The following is a 21,951-nucleotide window of genomic DNA, read 5'->3' as shown; positions in this document are numbered from 1 at the left end:
ACCGTGTTTGACTCGTGGGTACGGTTAATGACCCGTGGATGTGGGGAGGGTAGTGCACCATAAAGAGCGATCAGGCAAGCCTCTGATAGTGAGGGCCCAGTCTTCATTCATCACTTGCACCTCCAACCCTTTTTTTCTCTTTGTTGTGTTTCACTCTCTCTCTGTCTCCGTCTCTCTGTCCTCCCTACTCAGTATTCAAATGGGAGGGTTGCACACTCGGGCTATTAGTTTTACCCAAATCAATTAAGCTATTGTCAGTAACAGTTTAACTGATAACCTCCATGCCTCGCAGAGCTTTACTTAGGCTCCATGTTTGAACAACCCTATACTAGTATTCTGGTTGAGTTAGCATCCTTATACTTTTTCCTACTTCTGGTCCCATGGGCTTTATTGATGTCTAAAGTTTCCACACCTCACCAATGTCACAAAACCTCTAGCTTGGGCATCATTTAAAAGAACACTGTTTGTTTGTTTTTTGTTCAGTCAGAATGGTGAGCCTTACCTCAGCACCCATCCCCTCTTTGCGTTTCTGGAGCCTCTCCACATCATCAATCTCGTACACTTTAATCTCAAAGGGCTCCTTCAGGGTGCCACCCAAGGGGGGCAAATCCACCCACTGGCCCGCTGCCCCGGGTTTGCGGCTCAGGGAGGATGTGTCCGGCAGAGGGGCAGGGATCAGCCTTCGCCTCTGGAGGCCTGGAGGAATGAGAAGGTCGGAAGGGTCAAAAGGCTTTCTAGTGTTTCTTTATAGAACAGGCAGTGTGCCAGGAATATCCTGGAGTTTTTGCAAAGCCCTGCCTTTTAAATATTTATGAAGGCTCCAGAACAGTACAGTCACAGTAGATCAGGCAGGAGGGGGAAAAAAAGGGCCGTTGTAAAAAGCCACTGCTCTTCTGGAGCCTCTGATTACATATGCATTGAGGGCAAGACAGCAACTTTGGCTGATACCTCAAACGAGTATTAGAGCAGACGGATGCATAAATCTAGCAAAATACCTGGCACAAAGTAGTGATAGACTTTCGGTTCACAGAAAAATATGGAGATTTGTGATAGGGATGAGGATAAGTGTTGAGCACTAAACACACTACTGTACCTGTATAACTTAAACTGTGAGTTGAATTCAAAACTACTATCTCTTAGTAAACTGCTCTATGCATTATGGATGGCAGCCAGGAGAGTACATTCCTTTGTAGAAACATCTAACTTAATTTAATGTTTCCTTTTTTTATACAAATTTTTCGACAACAACTTTGAGCATCGAGAATCCTGATATTGAGGATCCTCAAAGAGATAAATAAAACACAGCATGAACAAGTTGAAAGTGGATACCTGGCCTTGCCAATACATGTTCTCTTTCAACCCTCTCAAGGACAAAAATATGTGTTGGTTAATTTTTCTGTATCTTGATGCAGCAATGTTGATTAGTAGTGATAATAAAAAAGCTTACCGTTTGATCTTTTCTTGGGCGACTTAGAAGCCTTTGCTCGACTCGATGTTGAGACCCCGCTCTCGCTCATGGAGTCGTGTGCAGAGGAGGCGCTGCCCGTCGTCTCGCTGTCCCGGATCATGCTCTCATACCCACTGCTGCCACCGCTGTGGTAGAACAGGGCAGTGCGGCCCATGGCGGGTGGAAGTTCTCCGCTAAGGACGCTACTGTTGTCACTTCCATGCCCACTACTGTATCGCTGGGGTCGCCGCGGGGCTGTTATCTTGCTGTAGGGTGAAGGCAGAGAGGCAGGGGTGGGTGTCTCGCTGGGATTTGTAGCACCATCGTTCCCATCTGCCGAGTCTCCGGAGCCCTTTAAGTGTTTCTTGGGACTACCAGAGGCTAGCTCGCTGACTCGGCTGTTCGCGGCACGTAGAGCTTGCTTTGTGCCCATAATGGTGCCTCTGCCTGGCTTTGCAGTAGCACCCGGCACTGAACGAGTCGGAGTCTTTCCTGATGGAGGCAGGCTGGCATTACGTGCAGCTGAAGTCGTAAGAGATTTGGTGGAGGAACTAAGTGCCTTTGAGCCACTCGCAGACAGCACCTTTGCTTTGGTGCCACTGGGACCAATAGCTCGAGAGCTGATACTGGCTTTGATATGTCCAAGTCTGCTTCCACTTGTGGCAGAGGATGGTGGAGAGATTGCAGTAGGAGTTGAGGATGAAGTGGGTATCCCAAGACGAGGAACCATCCTACTTGATTTGCCAGTGCTTCCTAAGCTAGCACCACTGTTCTCTCTTGACAGTCCTGGTCTGGATCCCACTGAAGTGAGACTGTCACATCGTTCCAAGGACACCAGGCTGCCAAAGTACCTCCCATTATCACCTTTGCCCCCTCGTGCCTTCAGACTGGAGGCCGTCCTCAAACTGGATGTTTTGAAGCTAGCAGAATCAAAGTCCTCCTCTGAGGCTGAGGTTTTGGGAAGTGAGGATTTGGCTGCATCGCTACCTGACCTCAAGGCACTTGGAGACAAAACAATCCTCGTCCTCTGGTCTAGGCTAGACTTCCGAAGGGGTGGGGCAGGAGGGGAAATGCTTTCAGACTTCGGCAGGCCAGTAGCCTTTTGTCCATTTCCTCTTTTACCTAAAGAGGAGAATCTTAAGCTGCTGGTCCCCTGCAACCCTTCCTGGCCCCATTTAGATTCAGATGAAGTATGAGGCACAGACACAGTCCCAAGAGTGGTGGCTCCCCGTCTAAGCTGTGGCATCCTACTCAAGGTGTCGGTTTTCTTGCTGCTAGATCTTTCACAGCCATCCACCACCCTTTGGGTAGAGGAGGAAACTTGTGCCTTGGGTGGGCGGGGAACACTGTTGCTGTTTCCATTGGGTTTTCTGGTCGGAATGCTACTCAGGGCATTTCTTGGTGACTTAACAAAAGATACAGAGTCTGTGGGCTTAGGATCTGAGGGTCCACTGGCACCGCGAAGCCATGTCTCTTCCAATCTGCTGTCTTGCCTCTGCAGTTCACGGCTGCAGCTAGGGCCTGGAGCAACAGACGAGGTAGGTTTGGTTTTCCTGGGTAGCGAGGAGTGAGAGCCATGGTGGGACTGTGGGGACTGTGAGGTGTTCAGAGTGTTAGCTCTGGCTGATTTAGGGCCTTTTAGGAATGCTTTGGTAGTATCAGGAGAGGCTGGGCACTTGTTCAGGGATGCTCTGCAGGGACTAGCAGTCTCACTGTCAACTTCTGAAAAGAAAATACCACTATCTCCCAAGGAACTCTTGGCCCCTTTCTGAGAAAAGGGGTCCATGCGTAACGCACCAGGTGAATCCAAGATAGAGGATGTGCTATCTGCTCTCACATTCCTACCTTTCGACATGTGACCTTTGGACGAATGGACTGCCTCACTGTCAAGCGTGCACACACTCATCTCACTAGGCCAAGAGCCAATCGAGGATTGTCCACTTCCGTGGCAAGTGTACAAGTCTTCCTGCGATTGCCTGACAGCCTCCAAGGTTGCCTGGGAGGCCTCCACTTGGGAAGTGTAGGCATCAAACTCATCGTTAATGCTGCTAATTATGCTAACAGGCCGTGATCCCGATGCCAAAGCCTGTAGAGAGCAATCACTGTTAAAGCTGATTATACTGGATGGTCTACCATTATCTGGGATAAGACCAGGGGGAAGGTCTTCCACCACTGTGAACACCAGTTCATCCTCCCCATTCAACTCCACAGGTTGCTGAAGGGTGAGTGTGGTTCTTAGCACATCCCGCTCTAAACACCTGCCCCTGAGGGCTGCTCTGAGATGGCTTACCTCCAGGGGACTTCTGCTCATGTGGTGTGCTCTTTCCATAACAGGAGATCCCCCTTGCTCACCCTGTCTCAGAGCCTGCTGGCTCATCCCCACGGGAGGTGTCCGTGCAGCAGGGCCACTGCTAGCGCTACCTGCTGTCCTGGAGGACCTGGTTTGGGAGGGGGAGCTGTTGGGTTTTGGCAAAGGTCCTTTGTTGAGGTAGACCTTCTCTCGGACTACGGGTTCTGAATCTGTTGTTGCACATTTGCTAGGTTCAGAAGTGACCCTGTCTGAGGGAGCTCTGGAATGTTCCTTTTCAGGATTGAGGGGAGCAGGGTGGGTAGACCCTGTGGTGTGGGAAGGCTTTTGGAAAGAGTTCTTAGCAGTCCTGGCAGAAAATGCTGTCTCCTCCAATGCTTTGCCAACCCCACTATTTAGGGGGGTTACCTTAGGGATTACCTGTGATCCCTTGCCCTCTCCTGTGAAAGTGGACGGCCCTTCGCTGCCATCAATGCATTCAAGACGTTCCTGCAATTCTGCAAATGTGTTGCACTTCAAATGATCCCCATCTCTTAAGGGACCGTCCTTTGCGCGCTTCTTATTTAAAGAGGGAATGATGGGTACGAAGGCGGGTGGGCCCTCATTGTCACTAAGCTCTCGGTCAGAGATTTGGGCTCCGCCAGGCCCGACGTAGATGACCGTGTCGCAGGAGTGCTCACTGCTCGATGAGTAGTCCGGGTCACTGGAGAGCATTGAGGGCATGTCTGGGTCAAGGGCCACAGTCCTGGGGTGGAATGGCCGGAGATGCGCTGGCCGACGTATCCGCCCTTCTTCACAAGAACTCTCCCCACCAGAAGAGCTAGATGCATACTGAAATGGAGAAATAAAGACAGTTAATACCATGTCTTTCCAGTGAGCTACTGTGCACCTCCCACACACCTGATTAATGGAGCTCTTCTACTCTAGTATTCTCAGTATGGATAGGTTACATTAGGAAGCTGGAGATATTGAAATGCATATTGGATGATTCAATAGCTGGATTTCAGTGCACAATTGATTCTACAGCATATTAGTTCCTCTAGAAATGACATGTCAATATCATCAAAGGTTAAAAGTGCAGGCAACACAGACAGTGCTTCAATGAATGACATTAACATATATTGGCTGCCAACTTATGCTTCTGAATGATTTTTACGATCTATAAGGAATAAATACATGTCGTCAATCTGCCTAATTATGGTGAATGTATGCTGCACTAATCTGAATGCATACATAACAGACTCCCTATGGAAGGGAGCCATTGATTTGCTGGCACAGACACTGAATTATTACTGTAACAAGGCAAAAAATATGTCAAAATCTGAATGGCTTGAAATGTAAGTTTTTATTTAACCTAGGATATTCAATCAGGGGCACTACAAGATCTATTTGACTGCACATTTCAATTGCAAAGCCACTGTTGAAACAATATAAAAACCCCAGCCAGACCTAATTCAGGTTTAGGCCTCTCAGAGTTCTACACACCCACACAAAATCACCCACAAAATGTGCAACACAAAGACAAAGACAAATAAACATAGACATAATTGTACGTGCACCCACAGATTCAAACACTAACCTTAGATTTCTTCTTCCTCATGCGGTGTATACGCGAGGCTAGCTGAACGGTGGTGAGCGTCTCGGCAAACTTGGCTGGCGAGTCTGAGATGTGGGCAATCATGGTGGTTCTGCAGTTGATGTTGCCCAGGGACTCCCTCAGCAGCATGGTGAGCTTGCTGTCCCTGAATTATTCATCAAAACAGCCCCTTCGTTAGCCAAAAAAGCCAACCCCTGCCATCTCTAACCAACCAACCCCCAACCCTCACTCCCTCATGATCACAGCAACCAGATCCTACTGCAATGGAGATATGCGCTATAGGCAAACAACATGGCAAAAAACAGTACTTCTACCATTCGGCACAATGTAACAGAAATCCATAAGAGAAATTGTTTTTATGGCTTTGGCCAAAAGTTAAAGGCCCTTCATATTTTTGGTGTGCTGGATTTCAAGTGCTAAAATGTCTCCAGCCAAATAGTAAGAAAAAATGACTTCTATCTAATAGTAACTGCCTATCTAAAGTCTGTCCTTCAGGGTGCCAATGGAAAGCCTTGTCTTGCATCTGGAATCTAAATGCCATCAATAACTTCCCACATCCATTCATTTCAGCCTCCCACAGCTTGCCATTTCCTTCTTACAAGTCCGTTAATTGGGTCCATTGATCTGACTGAGAATGGAGTCGGCAACATGTACAAGGTTGCAGCCAGGGAAACATAAATGCACATTGTATCAAACACACAAACACCCACATCCAAACACACACACACACACACACACACACACACACACACACACACACACACACACACACACACACACAGAAACACCCATTTCTTTACACAAACAGCATAATCAAACATGCACCTGTACGGTACGTGCTTGGCTCCATTTGCCAAGGCAAGGATGACATTGCCCAGGGCACCCAGGGACAGGCACTGTCCCCTTCCTCCGTCGCGGGTCTGGCTGAGGTCGGACTCACAGCTGCCCAGGTCGAGGAGGTGAAGGCGACTCCGACCACCTGACACTGCCAGGGGCGCAGGGAAGACTTATTAGCGAGCAGTTACAGGAGGCAAAATTAACATTCAGCAGAAAGAGATTGTGCTTCCTCAGAGATAAAACCATGACCTTGGTACTGGGTTCTACAACTGCCAAGCTCCAAGGATAATAAATGAGTTGGCCTCCAAAGTATAAAAGGAAGAGTGAACACACATCAAAAATTAAAACAAAACAAAAAATCAATCACATTTTTGAAGGAAATCCAATCGTTCTTGCATAAATGGCCATTTAATGGTCTCAGAATAGCATAGTTTTTTTTAGAGAATCACTGTCTTATTTCTGTTTAATAGTACTAGAGCCAATGCAAAATGACTTCCAGGCTGAATCGCACGATTTAATACTCAGATACATGTTATGCAAATCTGATAAACCTCTAGAGTGGCACTGAAGGATTACGCTTCCGCATTTACACTTTTAAACTGAGAGAAGACAGCGTCTTACAACGAATAGTCTTGCTATTTATTTTGAACTCTCATTCACTATCTTAGTCTTCTCTCATCATTCAGTACATACTACTCATCATTCAGTGCATGCCACACATCAACTTGACAAATCACTTGGGATAGTTTTTGTCTTTGAATTGAGAGAGAAGTCAGTGCCTTCGTTGGTGTCTATGAAATAAATAAATAAATAAATAAATAGGCCAAGACTAACTAAGGCCAGTATCATATTTTCTGGAAAATTGGTTTGGGTTCATGCAAAAGTCAGTCAGGTCAAAAATAAGTCAAGTGCTCACAGAAGGGAAAGCGGCAATGTGCCTGTTTTAAATAGCAAGCATCGAAAATTAACCTCACGTCAGCAAGACTCAAAAACACAGAGTGTATGGAATGATAGCACTCCATGGGAGTGGAATGCTAAGTAGCCTCCTCATCATTGGCGCCCGTCTATAAACATTCCAAGTGAGAGAACCCAACCCTCATTATGCATTGAAATTTATTCCGGCTGTGACCAGCGCCCATCTAGAGTAGTGGAGACAGTGGTGAAATACTAATGACCAGGCTAACGTCAAGAAGCTCCACTGACAGGTAGGGCCAGGAGCGCTAATGAAAATGTGCCGGCGTCTCCCCTCACTGTGCTTGGTATTCTGGTTTCTCCCGCTATCAGTGGCACCAAATGAAGCTAATTAATATATGTTCAGTTGGACGGAGAGATAATAGACCTGCCGGGATTGTGCAACCCACTGCAACTGGCTTTCTTCTAATACTAATGATGCATGCAAAATATGTTCCGGGAGCCGGAGATGAAAGCATGCAGACTCATTTGAATTGTGCAGATCAGAGCGTTTCTACTGAGCTCGAACAAACGGGGAAAGATTTGACACACTAGCATCGATCCCACGGTGGGTGCTATGAAAATGATATGCTCTGGTGCCTAGTAGTAGAACTTTAAAGATAATATTCTTTAATAAATAATAAAATGAAAAAAATGAATCTTCCAGGAAGATAGAAATTTCCCTGACAACTTGTTCCACTCCCAATAATTAAACCTCGGAGAGGTGAGTGAAGGCTCATTAAGCCAGTGATGGAGACGCAGTGATGAGCAAGTATGCTAACCTCCCCAAGCTGTTTCACAAATGACAACATGCTCACTGAGTAACACCCACCCACACACTCTCAGTCAGACAAGCGCAAGGAGATCAGCTTGCAGGCATAAACACACAAGCACAGACCCAAACACAAGCAGAGCAGCCTTTTTATAGTAATGCCAGTAATACACACACAAGAGCATAAAAAACATTTCTGACACATTTTCTGAATCTACATACACAGACCTTGTACCCAAACACGCACAAATGCACACGCTGACTCAAGACAAGCAAAACCACAAATATACAACACCAAAACATACACAAAGACACAGACACAGACACACACACACACACACACACACACACACACACACACACACACACACACACACACACACACACATACACACACAACCACACACATACAGCACCAAAACATACACAAACACACACATACACTCTCTCTCACACACGCACACACACACACACACACACACACACACACACACACACACACACACACACACACACACACACACACACACACACACACTCACTTCCTCCTTTGGCACTCTTCTCCATGCGGTACTGGTAGACGTGCAGGGTGAAGAGCATGTGGGAGTTCCTGCGCTCCTCCTCCTCACAGTCGGGCCGACTGGTGCTCCGAGCCGCCAGGGCCGTGTCCAGGTAGAAGGCCGCCCTCTCCGCCGTGGACGCTCTCAACTCACTCTGATTCTGGAGCTACGGAGAGAGAGAGAGAGAGAGAGAGAGAGAGAGAGAGAGAGATAGAGGGCAGTGAGAATGTAAACCATGCAGGCAAGCAGTACAAAAGGAAGAAAGCAGAGCATGATCAACACAATAATGGGGGGGGGGGGTGAATGAGAAGAATCTGATAATTGGACCACAAGGCCACATCTCTGGCTCTGAAAGTCGGGTCTCCAAGGTGACACCCTTAAGAGAAACACTAACAGGAGTGGGGGAGGAAGATAGAGGTGAGGAGGTGACAAAAAATTAGGTCAGGTGATGAAGTCACTGCACAGAGGGAGGAAGCTCTCGCTCAATTAACAAAAGGAGGAAAGACCTGCGAGAGCAATGGGCAAATGACCAGAACTAGAGGACACTGCGGTCCACTTTCATTGAGAGCGGGGTTATTACCTGAGATCCAGAGACGGGGTCCTCACGCAGGAAGACACCCGGGGATTGGCTGTCCTGCGCGCTGCCTGACGTGAGGTCGGCCAGCAGGTCGGTGAGGGCCTCGTCTCGGCCGCAGATCTCCACGGCGGACACGCGGACGGAGAAGCGGGCGCCAGCCTTCTCCCGACGCTCCTCGATCAGCTTAAAGAGCCAGGCGATCGCACACGGTGCCACACCCAGGCTCTGGGTCGAGCTGTCCTGCCCAATCATGGTGAACGTCTTGCCTGCGGCGGGGGATCAGGTCAGGGCAGGGTAAGTGGTAATGCAGATGGACACGCCAAACAGGCACAACCCGGCACAACCCGGCATACAGTACCATATGCACTAAGAGCAGCAACCCGGCATACAGTACCATATGCACTAAGAGCAACAACCCGGCATACCATATGCACTAAGAGCAGCAATCAGCAACAACACTGGGGCCTCTCCCACACTGTATATTTCCACTTGGGGCTCAATAAAGTATCTATCTATCTATCTATCTATCTATCTATCTATCTATCTATCTATCTACTGTATCTATCTATCTATCTATCTATCTATCTATATACTGACAAACATATTTATATATATATATTGTACTGAAAATATAAAAAATATATAAAAAAATATATATATATATATTGTACTGTATATACTGACAAACTGACAAAGATATGTCTCTCCACAGGTACACACAGGCAACCAGACACAGACACATGAAGTACATTTAGTTGTGTAGACTACACAAATGTAAATGTGCACAATTTCTGGGGACAACAGCAGCATATAAATTCAAAATCATTATAAAATCTCAAAATGAAGGAACCCGGGAGCTCTAATCCTGGTATATGTATTCCTGACACATTTGCGTTGAATAATATTACCATAGCCTAGCGATATGCAGTAACACATTGGAGGCTAAAAGTGGATCTAGATGGGCAGTGGTTCAACTCTGCATTAGAAAAGCTGAAACGGTAAAAGCTTGTGTAATTAAAATAAATTACAGAGGTATTTCAGCGCTGTACGCGAGTGAAACTGATGCTGAAGCCCAACTGAACACACGAGTCCTCAGCCTCACGGCAGGGGGTAAGCTAACCTTCTCAGCAGGGGGTCGAGCCAAAGGCCGGAAACCAGAGGCAAGCGAGAGGAGGACGCGAAGGGAATGCACGCTTGCATGCTTAACAAACACAGAGCATAAAGATGATCCTAGTAGCCTACTTTACATTCCGTACGCAGCCACGACTGATTAAGCAGTCTCATACAGTAGAATGAGAGAGAGAGAGAGAGAGAGAAAGTGTGTGAGAGAGAGAGAGAGGGGGGATGGAGAGAGAGAAAGAGAGTGCTAACAGCTACAGTTTTCCTCCTCATACAAAACACTCAGGGACCGTTTCTGAGAGGGCTTCAGAATCAGTTCAAAAACGCGGAACCCCCTGCCTGCATCCCCCTAGCCATTGTCATTGTGATTTTTGGTGGGGTTCGGCACACAATGGTGGAGTTAATTAAAATGGAGTAGAATTGGTGGAGGCATGCAGCTAGCCATGATGTGTGTTCAGTAGGGGTTAAAATAGGATTTTGGAAATGGTGGCCATGCTTTTCTCTCCGACCGATGCCCACATGCACTCATAGAATGCCTAGAGTGTGTAATTCATAATTTTCCACATCAGGGGAGATTGTCGCTGCACTACACTTCTCAGACAGTAAGGGTTTCGGGCAGTGACAGTAACTATATTTGAGCCAAAGTCATGAGGAGTTGAGTTTTCTTCATGATAACGCATTCTTTTATCTCAGGTGACTTACAGTAACAGCACTTATCAGCATGCACAGAAGAATTCGCCACATAACCAACACAAGCAGTATACAGTACGTTCTGAAAAACTGCGTGAATGCTTGGAAATTAATGAAGTTCCCTTTTGTGGCATTGTACCAACTATTTACTTACAGTACATAGCCATCACAAATCACAACATACTTAATACAATACATACTGTAATACACAAAATCCAAGGAAACTGATGCCCAAGTGTGATGTCTGAACTAGTGTCCTACAACAGATCCCCAGTGTACAGTAGGAGACAGGCCCATGTCAGGCTAGAGAAGTAGTGGTACTAACCGAGGTTTGTGTGGCCGAAACAGAAGATGCAGCCGTCTGCTCCATTGACCACTGACTGGATGACCTCTGCAACAGTCCCTGAGCAAACCTCCGCCTGGGACACACAAGGGGAAAAAAAAAACTGGCAGGTTCACAATTTGAGATGGCCATTACATAAGAGACTTCACAAACGAGGCCTCAGACTTCAAAGATTTATTGATGCCAGTGCCCAAGGACAACACAACAATGGGTGTGAGAGAGAGAGAGATCAGGAGTTTTCTTGACGTTGCATCACATGAAACAGTATGGACTGTATTCATTGTGATGTTTGTGATAAGTCTTGAAACTGAGCGTTGAATTTACCTCTATTAAAATGTTCATCCCCCTACTTTTTATCTGCTGTTTCTTATCCCACGGCGTACCCTCCCTAAGTTTGTCGCACATAATAAGGTCTCTAACCAGTTGCTTGTGTCTTCTAAACATATTCATTATAGATTGCACCCTTGGGGCTGTCAGGGTGTTGCCACAGCTTGCAACAGAACTCCACCTGTCGCGGGCTCTACTCTTACAACGGAGGAGAAGAGAGAATCTGTGCCATTTCCGTGATAAAGTTTTCAAACTATGGCATATTGCCTCAGGTATGTGTGTGTGTGTGTGTGTGTGTGTGTGTTTGTGTGTGAGTGTGTGTGTGTGTGTGTGTGTGTGTGTGTGTGTGTATGTGTGTGTGTGCGTGCGTGTGTGTATGTGTTTGTGTGTGTGTTACATGTGTGAATGTTTTGACAGACTTGCAGCACGACCCCAAGCTCTGATGTCTGCCTCTTCAAAGGCTTCCGTCTGTTTTGCGCACTGATCATCAGAGTTGATGATGTACAACAGGAACCCCCCCCCCACACACACACACACACACACCTCCCACCCCCCCTCATCCGACGCCAGCCCGCACCTTTGCAAACCCCCATGGCGTGCGAAAGGAAGAGGAACACAGGGGCGCAATCTGCTCTTAGTGCCTCTTCCCACCTCCTGTGTGCGCCCCTGATCCGGCTGATGGTTTAGTTAGTGTGTGATGGAGCCACGTACCTCCCAAGTACACTCCCCCACACACCTCTCACTCACCCTCGTGCCCCCCAGGAACACTTTGATCTCTGTTTAGAGCACTGACTTGCCCCACCCAGTGCCCTGTTGTGAGATCGTATGCATATTCTGGGAGGCGATGGCATTCAAAGTATTTGTAGGCCTAGCAAATGTTGCCCCCCCGATTTCTAAGAATGGGAAAGGGCACCCCTCCCCCACGTCTTGGTGATATCTCCCCCTACCCACATATAAACACACACCCCTGCCCTCAACCTCCTGTCTTCACTCCGGAAGGCCCTTGTAATGGATTTGACACAACTGGTGTTATGTACTGTGGATTCATTTGCAATTTTATTTCATGATATATGACGATCCCTTACCACAGAAATGTATGTTTGAGCTTTGTGTTTCTTGGTCTGAAGTGACAAACAACAATCATATCTAAAGACTTTGTCCCCATTGTTTTTCAATTCAGTTGAGGGTATTTGTGACTTGCCAAAACACTGCTTGAACAGGCTTTCTCCCTCAAGTGGGTCCAACCCCATGTGTCTGGTTGAAATGAGTAAAACACCCCTGGACACTCACTTGGGAGGCATCCTGGGTGAAAATGGCATCGAAGGCAAACATCTTTGGAGCGGTGGCCGAGCGCCTCTGGGCAGTGGCGGAGGACGTTGAGGGGGCGTTGGGCGAAGGCTCCAGCAGAGTCAGCTGTTTCTTGTGGCCGTCCACCTTCAGGAAGGACATGGACTCAGGAGAACCTGGCACGGGACATATCCGCACCATCACTTTGACCTGTGATGCAAAACAACAGACAAAAAGTAACGTCAAATTTATAATGTAACTTTGTGCTTATGTATGTTATCCATTACTTTTTTTTAAACAGAAACTTCAAACGTTTTTTAAAATTCCAACATGGTTCGAACAAACATCTCTTCAGTCTTTGAGCGTCGAATCACAACAGCTGCTCGATAAAAAATATTGAAAACGCCCCCCTCAGACATCAAACAACAGCTGGAGACGCACAGACACCCCAATGCTAACACTAATTAGCGAGCCACGGAGGCGTTTCCACAGTCAGTGCCGACGGCTCACCGTTTCCATAGCACTGACACAGGTGACCCTACCATGGCAGCATGAACGTGAGGGAGTGGCACTGTGCGCAGCATGCCACGTTAACGTCCTTCAGCTGCCCTGCCAGGGATTCGAGGATTAACACCCCTTCACACACACACACACACACACACACACACACACACACACACACACACACACACACACACACACACACACACACACACACATGGTGGTGTTTGGATGGCATACAAGTTGGCGGTGGGAGAGTTGTTGCTTCAGATTTCCAGCCACTCCTCCTCACTCTTCCCAAGCGCCCCAGGAATATATCTCTCCAGTCAGACTCCAATGTGGCGGCGCGAGCCTCCTGACGGTCAACTGACACTTTGGGGTGGGTCTGACGGACACACGAGAGCCTCTCTCACAAGCCTCGGCCAAGTGGAACCGCCAGCTCTTTAGGCCAGGAACGGGGGAGGAACAGAAAAACTGGATGGATTTTCAAGTGGCAAACAATGGTGGGTGTAAAAGTATACAGCTGGCTTAACACTACCCACTCCACTCTTGACAGGTCTAATTCTCCAGAGTTTCTTTTCCTTTGCTTTTCCTTGTCAGGTTCTTTATTTTCCTTTTCTTTTTTTTTTGAAAGCAGCCCATCAGAAAATCCGCTGAATCTGCAGGAGGTGGATGAAGAAATCTCAAAGTCAGTTCTGGCACAGAGCTCTTTCATGAGCACCATAACTGACCGCCTGCTGACCAAACAAGTCATGTCTTCAACACTGCTGCAGTGGGCTCAGCTGAGCACAATGCTTTGTGGAGCAATAAACGCACCCTCCATTGTACAGATGCAATTAGACTTCCCATCATTAAATGGAGACTCCTCCAGCCGTAGTTCACAATGAATTCGCTCACAAACGCTTGAGACCTTTCATATAATTGGAATTATGCAAACTGTAAATATCAGCTTCCATAAATTCCCATTCTAGTGCTACCTGATAAGGAAAATGGGGTTGAGCATGCAACAGTGTGGCCTCATCGCCACTCGAACTAAATAACAACTGGAGTGATCTGCTAAATGTTAACGGCCTCTTTAAACGGTGAATATGGCTCATTTGGAAATTAATGGAGTGCATGACGATGACAACATCAGGCTAAAAAACCTGAGCTGTACCTAATGTGTAATCTGGTTTCATGGGGTGGCCCACCTTTGGAGCACGGATAAATCCATCTAGTGACCTGGAACTGGGCCAACGATGAGGTAATGCGCTGGGGCAATCTCTGGGGGTCTGGCTAAGCCGTCTAGCACATCCCCAAACGAGACAAAGAAAGCTCTCACTGGAATGGTGTACCCACCAATTCTTACAAAATGACCAATTCAAAGATGTACTTGTTTTACAAAAAAAAAAAAACGTTGAATGTGTCCTAATGGAGTACAAGCTTTTTAATAAAGGGAGTGGCACTTCCCCCACAAGAGACCAATCAAACCAATGGATGATGAAGCGATAACCACCCACATATATTGGGGTGTTTGTGTTTGGGAGCAGGACAGGTAGTGTCTGTATTTTGGAGTCTGCACGGTGACGCACAGAGTTAATCTGTGCACAGGAACACGTCTGGATTAGGGATCAGAGAGAGGAAGCCGTCGACTGGACCTGCGAAGGGAAGGGCTGGACCTACAGTATTAAAACAACTGCAGCTAATACTTCCTGTTCTATTGACCCTAATTTAATTAGGTCTCTGGAAGAAGAAAAAAACGCATCTGTCTTCACAGCAGGAAGCCTCATGTGAGAAGCAAAAAACAAAAGAAACTACTATTTAACGCTTTTCTTTCAAAGGGCTCTTCAAGGCTCTTCCTCCATTTCCTTTCATGCACCACGGCAGCTAAACAGGATCGGCGTCCCCGTGTTGCTCAGCTCACTTGTCGTGCCACCCTCCATTAGTCAACAAGGATCTGACATGAGAATCGTCTTTGCCACGGGAAAGCAACCGCAGTGGGCCACATGAGAACCACTCGGCATACTATTACACATCAGTTTGTTCAATAGCCTTGCAAGCAAGTGATAGTCAAAGCTGACTTTAACTGTCGTATTTTAGAACACATCACTAGAGATGCAGTATAGAGGGGCAATTCCGGGCAAAACTGTCACATCCATAACGCCAACACAACGCCATGATATTTAGTTGACGTTATGGACGTGACAGTTTTGCGTGGAATTGCCCAGAGAGAGAGAGAAAGAGAGAGAGGTAGAGAGAGAGGTAAACAAGCATATATGTATATATATATGGAGCATATACTATATATACACAGGGCATGATTTCCTCATCAGTGACCACAAACAGCTAAACAAACAAACAGCACCTGAACAAACTTGTGACAGGAAGCTGATGTGCCACATCCCAGCCCGCCTGATTTAGAGGCCCAATTTACTCTCTGTGCGCTCTGAGGCAGCGCTAACGCGCCAGGACATTCCCTGTTCGCTATTTCAGCTTTTATGGCCACCAGGGAAGGCTCTGGCGAGCGCAACAATAGAAAGCCTGCGATTTTTATTGCCGCAGTGCTGTAGATAAAAGAAATGCAATTGCAAACAATGAGGGTCCTGCGTTGGGCGAGGATGGAATTGCTATTCGCCTGATGCGGAGAAATGAGATGCAGGGCCACAGACAACTTCATTTCCTGTCTGACTTTTACTCTCTGATGGGAAAAGGCAAGGGCAAGTTCTCCATTATTTTTCAAACGCTGAGGAGCCGCCACACATAAAAGAAGACTCCTAATGATTGAAGGGCAGTGAACTGTCAAAATCGCAATTAATCTTCTGATACTGAGAGCACTGCAACTCTGCATCCCACAACATCTCGGCAATTTCCGCCACTCGAGACTGAGGGGGAACAATCTACCAGACAAGCTGCATATTGTTTTGCCAATTAAACCTGGCTGACTGCCCTTATTACAGCCAGGGTCCAGTCCCATGATATCACAGCCAGAGTCCAGTCCCATGATATCACAGCCAGGGTCCAGTCCCATGTTATTACGGCCACATATCCTGCAAAGTGTTTTCTAATCAAGGCCTCTCACCAAGCCCTCCCTCAGATGAACTGCCTCGCTTCTCAGTCCTCTCCACGTCCACCATTCAACAACTCTCTTCTTCCTCCAGGCCTCTCTCCAACCTCTCTCTTTCGCTCCCCTCCTCTTACCTCTCTCTCTCTCTTCTTCTGCTCCAGTTACTTCCTTCCCTCTGTCCGCACTCCAAATGACTCTCCTTTCTCCTTTGCCATTTTCTCTCCATTCTCTACCTCTTTTCCCCCATTATACTTGTAGCAGTGGGCTCTTCCTGGCTCGTTTGCCTTTCTGCTACAGGGGCCCATTGTGTGAGCTCCATTTTGTGCGGCGGATGTGCTGACACTCACCGGGCCTAATTAGGCTCTGTTTTACATCCAGTCGACTCATTAGCGGCAGGCAGCTGCCTGTGTTTTTTTGTAATCCTACCCAACGACTACTGTGTGCTTGACTAGGCTTGATTTACACCTGTCATGTCTCTTTTTTGGGGTCAGGTGCAATGTGTTTTTCGCCTGAGGTGCTTACCGACAAAAACCTTACTTCAAGGCCACCTCTATTGTTTTTTAACAAAATGCACAAATTTGCCAACACCACAGTGATCACATTATGACGATGTGATGTTAAAGTTATTGCCTCTGGTCCTTAGCCACTGCCTCTGCTCTCTTAAGTCATCAAAAGCAAATCACTACAGATGTAGGCGAAGGCACATTGCAGTCCGTTTGCTTACAGCAACCATTTGCAAGTTCAATCTAAATGCAATCTTGCCATACTTCTGAATCTGTGCCAAATGTGAGATCACCTGCTCTAATAACTCCTGTGAGGGTCAACCCTGGGCCAGCCAAGTCTGCAGCACACAGCCGTATTTTACTCTCCCGAATCCCACTCAACAGTGAAAGACCTACATTGTTCTCAAGAGCCCAGACCGCGTGCCGCACAAGCAAAGGGGATCAGCTAACTTGAGCGGAATAACCGGTCAGGCCTGCAGCACGTGCGACTTAGTCAAACAATTACCAGCTCGGTGCTTTCCACCGCAGAGGCATGCCCAGGGCGTCTGACCGCAAGTCATGTGCTGTGGTGGTGACCTGGAGACACCTCACCTCTTTCGCTAATCACACTTACGCCTGTCCATAGAATCCCTGACCTGTGTATATATGTGTGTGTGTGTGTGTGGGGTGGGGGTTGCTAAATCAGAAGGGTACCTAATCCACTTTAGCATAATCTCTTCAAGCGGTATAATCTCCGACAAGTAGCGTAGCCGAGCCAGAGATTTGACAATGAACTCCGACTACTACTCATGTGATGCTCTGCCAAAAATGCAACAAGAGCAAGACAAACAAAGCTCAGATATGTGTGATGCAGAGAACAGGGAGGTGAAGACTGCAGGAGCCATAAACTGTGTGATTATGAAATGCCGGCTCTCTCATAAAGCTACTCGGAGGTTTTCAGCCACTTATGACACCTCCGTAATGATCTGAGCAGGTGTGTTTGTTGGACCCACGAGTGAGAATCTACAAAATTAAATAAGCTCAATAATGACTGCAGCTCAGAAGTAATAAAAGCAAATCGAAGGCTTGGTAGTAAACAGGCAGCAACAGGAGACTGCACTAGAGGATTTGTATGCATGTGTTTTGGATGGAAAAGCACGAGTTATCATTAAGTCAGGGTTCAGAGCCTTTCACTTTGTTAAATCATTTCCACCAGAACCTGCACGGCTCCATAACAATTAGAGATGTTTGGCTCCTGGGTGCCATCACCCAAACTTAAGTTTGCTTAATCAGAACTGAGACTGCAGAGAATTACATTCTTAACATGGAAGTGTGAGTAACACCATAATGTATTGGTGTGGAGGAGTCCACTGGAATGGCATTGCCAATTGTAGGTAAAATATGAGCCAGAGTTATCTGGATTGTGACACAGGCTGTCTATTCTCTCTGGATTCAGGATCTAAAAAACATGCATACTTCTGTATGAATTAATGCCATCAGAATAATTGTGTTATGAATTCCTCATTTTCAAAACTCATTGTGTTCCACCCACAACAATCAGCCTCGGTGTTTTTGATCCATCTGTGACAGACCCTGTTCTGGTTCTGGAACATTCCCAGTGATGGCCATCACCAGCCTGTCTCCCAGCGTTCCGACACATTTTTCTCCCACTCCCCCGAACTGCTACTCACTCCGGGGAGGAATGCTGGCTGGCATATGGCACGGGCCTCTTGGAATCCCAACGGCCTGGGAATCAGGGCAGCCGCTATCAAAGACTCCTTCAGAGGCGAGGTGCGCGTCACGCATTGGCGATAATGCTGCCATAGACAGCCATGCTGAAGTCAATGAGGCATTGACGCTGCGCTGGGCTCAGCAGATCCAAACAAGTCAGTGCTGCTCAGAGAACTTGTGTGGGCACGGGCTGGGATTCCACAAACATGGAGTCATGTCGGCCGTTCAGCAGACATAATCTGCAGCACATCATCTGGAAAGGGCTGCTGCACACACACACACACACACACACACACATACAACACACACACACACACACACACACACAGACACACACACACACACACACACACACATACAATACACACACACACACACATACAACCCACACACACATACAATACACACACACACACACACACACACATACAACCCACACACACGCACACACACACACACACACATGCACACCCACACACACACACACACACACACACACACACACACACATACATACATACATACATACACACACACACACACACACACACACACACACACACACGTGCACACGCACACACACACACACACACACACACACACACGCACACACGCACCCACACACACACATTCACACACGCACACACGCACCCACACACACACACACACGCGCACACACACACACACACACAGATGCACACACGCACACAAACACATGCACACACACGCGCACACACACACACACACACACAGAAGCGAAATAGCACACATAGAAGTGTGCGTTCCGGGTTCTGATAGGAGAAGGGTTCCCAAGAGAGCTGAGAGGTCAATCAGCCAGATCTGCTTCATTAGCACAGCTCTAAAACCATTAAGCGGGAGGAGGTACGTAAAGGAGTAAGTAAAATCAGCTGCTTCAGAGAACGGATTACTGTAAGCAAAACCACCCAAAACTGGTTTTACTTTCTAAACTGAACCTTTTGTCGAGGTCATCACAATCAACATCCCCTAAAGCAAAAAAGAAAAAAACCTCAACAACATTCAAAATTCAAATGTGGTCATCTATGTATCTATGTATGCAACTATTGCATTGGAGGACACAGCTGTGTCATGGAGTTAAAACTGGACACCACTGTGCCATAGCACTGACCTATTTGCACTGTGTGTCCTTCCAGCCTCCTCTGGTCAAACAGGGTCCCTGGGAAACTGCACACCATGCAAGTCTTAGTGACGTGTCCTCCAGTGTTTTGAGTCAAGCTAACCTTGCTAGCGGCCAGCAATGTTACCATAAGATCCATGTGCTTAATATACCCTCCCGTATATGTGTGTATATTTATAAATATATAAGGCCAGGCAGTCCAGGCATGTGCTGCTGTGCAGTTCTCATGCCCACAGTCTGACAGGAAGAGTGCGGAGTGGTAAAGAGGGTATCCTTGGAACGCACTTACATGTAATACTTCACACTTGATATTTTAAAACCACAGAGGACACACACGCCATGCCCTTTCTCAAATCTACTTAGGCTTTAAGCCATGCACTTGAATGCATCATGAAAATGAAATGCTTCAGCGTACTCCTACTTGATTGCGATCCTTTGAGAGGGCCGCCTACATTCCAAGAGAGAGACATACCGGGCACAGTTAAGGAGCCGCCGTACCAGACGTTTCGTGGCCGATAAAGAACTCTGATGTGTTTCTGCGCCAAAGAGAGACTGCTGCTGCAGTGCAGACGGCAATATTTCAGCAGCTGTGTAACAGCTTGCATCAAAGCATCACCTATGGTCCGAGTAGCAGACACAATGAAGCCTGGTTTGCCAAAAACACTGACCAGCACGCTGTGAACTGAACCCAATGACCCTTTTTCGAGCAGTTTTTTTTTGGAAGGGGGACTTCCCACAGTCGTCTCGGCACGTCTTACCTTTCCCACCCCAGGGGTGTCCTTGACCTTTGACCCTGCCCTGAGGAGGCATGGCGGCACGGGGGGCGGCGAGAGCTGCAGGGTGGCGCTGAAGCCCTCGGTGTAGAAGGCGGGCTCGTTGGGGTCGGGTGGCGAGGGGGGCGGCGGCTGAGGCTTCTTCCGCTTGGAGAGGTTCAGCTTCTGAGCGGCCCTGTGGGACAGATCAGAGAGGGGGGGTGGGGGGGGGGGGGGGGGGCAGGTGAGAGAGACGCACAATTAGACTGACCACACGCACAGGCAATCAGACTCAGACAGACAGTGTAGACAAGCTCACCCTGTATGTCAATCTGCCAGTCTGTCGGAATGGCTTCTCAGCTATGCTTCTTCATTAGTCTCTTGGCCCTGATGTGTTTTGCCTGTTGGCTTTACATGTGCCTGTATTTTTTTGGCTGTCAGTCTGTCACTGTTCATGCGTCTGTCTGCCTGTCTTTCCCACCTTACTGCCACTACATCTGCTTGCTTGGCTGTTTGTCTGTCTGTCTGGCTGGCTGTCTGCGTGTCTGTCTATTTTTGTTTGTCTATCTGACTGTCTATCTGACTGTCTTCTCTTTTAGTCTGCTGTCTGGAGAGTGTGACTTTGACAGTTTTCCCCCCTCGAGAGACATTTTATGATAGAGCACGACTCACTATCAACTCCACGACATGAAAGGTAAGCACATTTGCAACTAAACAAGAGCATCACACAGTGCAAATACACAACCACGTTGAAAGTGAAAGACAAGAAACAAAGACATGCACAAACAGTCAAAAACAAAGAAACTGACAGACAGTCAGAGACAGTCTGAATGGCACAAAAACAGTCACACAGAGAGAGCGACAGATAAATGATCGAACAAAGGAAGACAACGAAACATTCTGACGGATGGACAGACAGTCCGATTACTGGACAGATAGTCAGACACTTCAGGGCATTAAATAATCTCCTCAAGACTGTGATCTAATACCTGCACTACAATTACACTGTTCTGAAAATGAGGCTAGCAAGGGGACATGTGCATTACTCATACAGTATACACCGTGAAGGCAGTGTGACGCTCATTTCACTCAAATACCGGGGAGCACTATCTGGGGTGCTTATCATTTTTTAATAAAATGGAACTGTCACACCACTGTCATCATCATCAGGGTGTGAGCAGAAAAGACAGCCTCGGTTCCCGTGTGATAATGCTCAGGCACAGATTCACAGCTCCAGTCCAGCGCACAGCAACAGATAGGAGGCCAGCAGGACGCGTATCTGATCTCTGGAAATGCACATCTATAAAGCCATACAAGTACAGAAGTAATGTACAACCCCCCCCCCCCCCCACACACACACACACACACACAGATACACACATACAAAAGCACACACACACACACACACACACACACACACACACACACACACACACACACACACACACACACACACACACACATAATGCAT

At 47.3% G+C, this 21,951-nt stretch overlaps 1 protein-coding gene across 3 annotated transcripts in view; it reads right to left on the bottom strand.

The window, feature by feature from the left end:
* Nucleotides 1-21,951, bottom strand: part of kif26aa (kinesin family member 26Aa) — a 90,287-nt gene that overhangs the window by 6,527 nt on the left and 61,809 nt on the right. For all 3 annotated transcript variants that reach the window (XM_042094438.1, XM_042094439.1, XM_042094441.1), the window contains 9 exons: nt 20,487-20,676; nt 12,819-13,025; nt 11,184-11,277; nt 9,053-9,315; nt 8,455-8,638; nt 6,178-6,337; nt 5,335-5,497; nt 1,448-4,586; nt 503-696 (listed from right to left, as the gene is read on the bottom strand). In XM_042094438.1, coding sequence (XP_041950372.1) covers nt 503-696; nt 1,448-4,586; nt 5,335-5,497; nt 6,178-6,337; nt 8,455-8,638; nt 9,053-9,315; nt 11,184-11,277; nt 12,819-13,025; nt 20,487-20,676 — 4,594 coding nt within the window. The remainder of the gene's footprint in view (nt 1-502; nt 697-1,447; nt 4,587-5,334; nt 5,498-6,177; nt 6,338-8,454; nt 8,639-9,052; nt 9,316-11,183; nt 11,278-12,818; nt 13,026-20,486; nt 20,677-21,951) is intronic.

Source organism: Alosa sapidissima, chromosome 6, assembly GCF_018492685.1.
Source record: "Alosa sapidissima isolate fAloSap1 chromosome 6, fAloSap1.pri, whole genome shotgun sequence".
NCBI classification, from domain to species: Eukaryota; Metazoa; Chordata; class Actinopteri; order Clupeiformes; family Clupeidae; genus Alosa; species Alosa sapidissima.
This window is presented reverse-complemented; position numbering and strand designations above follow the sequence as displayed.